We start from the raw sequence: 3,191 nt of genomic DNA, 5'->3' as shown, positions 1-3,191 counted from the left end.
GGTATACCAACTGACATATTTCAGCTAACAGATGTTGCCCTGGATGTGCTCACCAAGTTGTGTCAAGAAATCTGGAGAACAACTTGGCCAACTGACTGGAAGAGAAGCCACCAGAATTCCCTGAAAGAATGGTAGCTGTTATTGTTAAGTTCTGCTCAGTATGACTCATAAAGACCCTCTTTACAACAGACCTGAACTCTGTCCTATCCTGTGCCATTCTCATCATTTCTGACACATTTGAAACCCACTGTTGCAGTCACTATGTTAATCTATCTTGTTGAGGGTCTTGCTCGTTTGCCGAACCTCCATCTTTCCAAGCATGATGGCCCTTTCCAAGGCACAGCAACATGTCAAGTATGAGAGATAGAGCTTCGACATCTTTATGTCTAAGGAGCAATCTGGCTGTACTTTTTTCCAAGATGTATGTTACTTTTTTCAGCAGTTCATGGGATACTCAATACTCGTCTCCAATACCACAACTCAAAGGCATTAATTCTTCTGTCATCCTTAGTCACTGTAAAGTTCCCAGATGTGTAGCAGGTGACTGAGAAGACCACAGCTTCGATCAGGTGCACCTTAGTCTTTAAGCTGACAACATTGTTTTAAATAGTTTGGAGAAGTCCCAGATAGCAAACTTGTCCAATGCAGTGTATTTCCTGACTACTGGTGTCAAGTAAAAAAAAAAATGAGGAATCTTAAAACATCAGAGCCAATAAGGTCCTCTGAAATCATCCAATATTGGTTTCGTGATCATTTCTTCAAGCAAAAAGATTTTTTTATTTTCTCATTTGATGGTGGTATAATACATATGACAAAAAAATAATTCCATAAACCACCCAAATATACAATCTAGTGACATGGATAACATTCACCCTCTTGTGCAAACACCACAATTATCTACTTCCAAAAGTTTCTTTCTTTTTTTTTTTTTAAATTTAGGTTGTTTATTTTTCATTTCAATGAACATCTACAGAGATTTTGGGATTCCATTCATTCATTGTTGCACCCTTCTCCCCGCACAAACCCCTCCCCCCTCCCCCCCCATTTGCTCCTCTCCTTGAAAAGCAAAAGAAAAACTCCCTCATTGGTCAAAAGTTTCTTATCACCCCAACCAGAAACTCAGTACCCCTTAGGTGATAACTCTCCATTGCCCTTCCCCCCAACCACTGATAACCAAAAATGTTTGGTATCTGAAATGGCAAGCATGTATTAGATATTCGTGTCTCTTTAGGCTGAGTGATATTTTTTATCTTCAAAATTTTTAAATTACACAAATAAGATACTGTCGATATATAGGCAATGAAAAGTTAAAATTGCAGCCTTATCAATGTAAACCCCACTTTCATGAATACTCTTAATATGCATTTTTGACGATATTACAATGTTTACAATATTCTGTGTTTATCTGTGAGGAAACGGATTGTCTTTTCTACACTGACATATAAAGGGATTATAACCTGTAATTTTTTTCATTAAACATAACAGATCTTTTCATGTCAGCAATATACATCTACCTCAATCTCAATGAGTATTTGGATTATTTCTGGTTTTGTGGTTGCCACAAACAATCATGAATAGTTCTGTATATAAAGCATATTTTTATGAGTGTTGCTGCATGAATTTTAACTGGAACTACTGGATCAAGTATGTGATTTTAAAACGTGGCTGTCAGTTTAAGAGAGACTAACCTATACACGTGGTTGTGAAGTCAGTCCTCCCTGCGTATGGACAACCACTGCTTTGCTCCTAGAACTCCTATTGCAAAGTAGAGGGCAGTGCGGCCAAATGACAGCCGTAAACTAACCTACGGACACATCTCTGAGGCTAGAGATCAGAACCCCCATCTTTTTTGCCTCTCTGCCCAGGGTCCTCACTTCTCTCAAATCCCAACTATTTTCTACCTTCCCTGCGACAGGTCACGCCTCTCACCCGATCCACAGGGCCCCAGACTGGGGTGGGGCGCTGTCTGCTTCCCATTTAAACTTTAGGATCCTCTCACCTGTGGTTCTGGTTGAGCAGGGAGAAAAGCGGGCCGAGGCTCATCTCTGCCATCTGCTCCCGGAGCTCGCTGAGCGGCACGGTCTGCAGTACCGAATGCAGCGCGCGCAGCTCCTCCAGCGGTGCTTCTAACCGCGAGACCTCCCGCAGTAAACCCGGCACCTGGGCTGCCATCTTGCCCCCCCCTCCCGGAGAGCCCCGCCGGTCAGTCACGGCTCCCCTTGTGTTTCTCCCAGTCTCGCGAGATTTGCGTAGGGCGGCCTCCCATTCCCGAGTGGCCGCAGTGATTGAGAACCAATCGCAATACCGGCTTGGCGGCCGGGCCTCGTTAGGGAGCCATTAAGCGTCGCGTGACGGGATCTACGGGTGTCGAGTTCGCGGTCCTTGGTGTTGGCCGTGCTTGGGGGTCGTCAATTTAGGCACTTAAATTGGACACTTAATCCGATTTCTATTTAGGCTTGAGAGTTTTTATCACAGAGAACGAAGGCTCGTAAAAATGTCCTGCAGTCGTGGGGATGCCCTGCAACGGTGGGGATGCGGACAAGCATCCTCCAGACTCTGCACCGGCGAGAGCCGCGACTGTGGAGGCTGCACAGCGGCTGAGCCAACAGCAGACGGAGTGGAGGCGGCTAGTGGAATCACAGTCATGTCTCTGCAAGACAGAATGAAAATCCGCAATAAACGTGAGTAAGACCTATGTGGAACGCCTTTCTGCCATTAATCGATCTGTGGTGCACATCATTTAAGAAAAACGAGACAACCATTAGAGCCGGTAGGGAGAGTGTTTCGCCAGTTTGCTGTATGGTGTTGTACCTGCTGCCCTCGAGATGCAGCATTGAGACCGAGTTTTGCACCCAGACCAAGCGCATTTACAAGCAGCAACCCGGAGACATTTGATGCGCTCATGGGATAAGTGTAAAAATCGCTATTGAAAAGGCAATATGCAAAAAGGACTTGATCATTTTAAGAAATAGACTATATTAATTGACTCTAATTAGTGTTATAAAATAAAATGTGTATGAGTGATGGAATGAAAAAACGAACAAAAAATCGGTGCTGTTTGCAGAATATGAAATTGATGGAGGAAGAAGAATCGTTAAATCCTGAGTTGGTGCCCAAGGAATCCAAACAACTTTAGCGACTTCATCAGAGCTCAGAGGGTCTTAAAGATGCCCAGGTGATGCTGATGTTAA

General features: G+C 44.0%; 1 protein-coding gene across 2 annotated transcripts in view; it reads right to left on the bottom strand.

The window, feature by feature from the left end:
- PSMD5 (proteasome (prosome, macropain) 26S subunit, non-ATPase, 5) overlaps positions 1–2,176 on the bottom strand; it is a 24,695-nt gene extending 22,519 nt beyond the window's left edge. For both annotated transcript variants that reach the window (XM_006890691.1, XM_006890692.1), the window contains exon 1: positions 2,000–2,176. In XM_006890691.1, coding sequence (XP_006890753.1) covers positions 2,000–2,172 — 173 coding nt within the window. In that variant the 5' untranslated portion in view covers positions 2,173–2,176. The remainder of the gene's footprint in view (positions 1–1,999) is intronic.
- Between the last annotated feature and the right edge of the window lie 1,015 nt (positions 2,177–3,191).

This window comes from Elephantulus edwardii, unplaced genomic scaffold, assembly GCF_000299155.1.
Source record: "Elephantulus edwardii isolate Elephantulus edwardi_28Jun2011 unplaced genomic scaffold, EleEdw1.0 scaffold00092, whole genome shotgun sequence".
NCBI classification, from domain to species: Eukaryota; Metazoa; Chordata; class Mammalia; order Macroscelidea; family Macroscelididae; genus Elephantulus; species Elephantulus edwardii.
The sequence above is the reverse complement of the archived record's forward strand: the minus strand, read 5'-3'. Positions and strand labels throughout refer to the sequence as shown.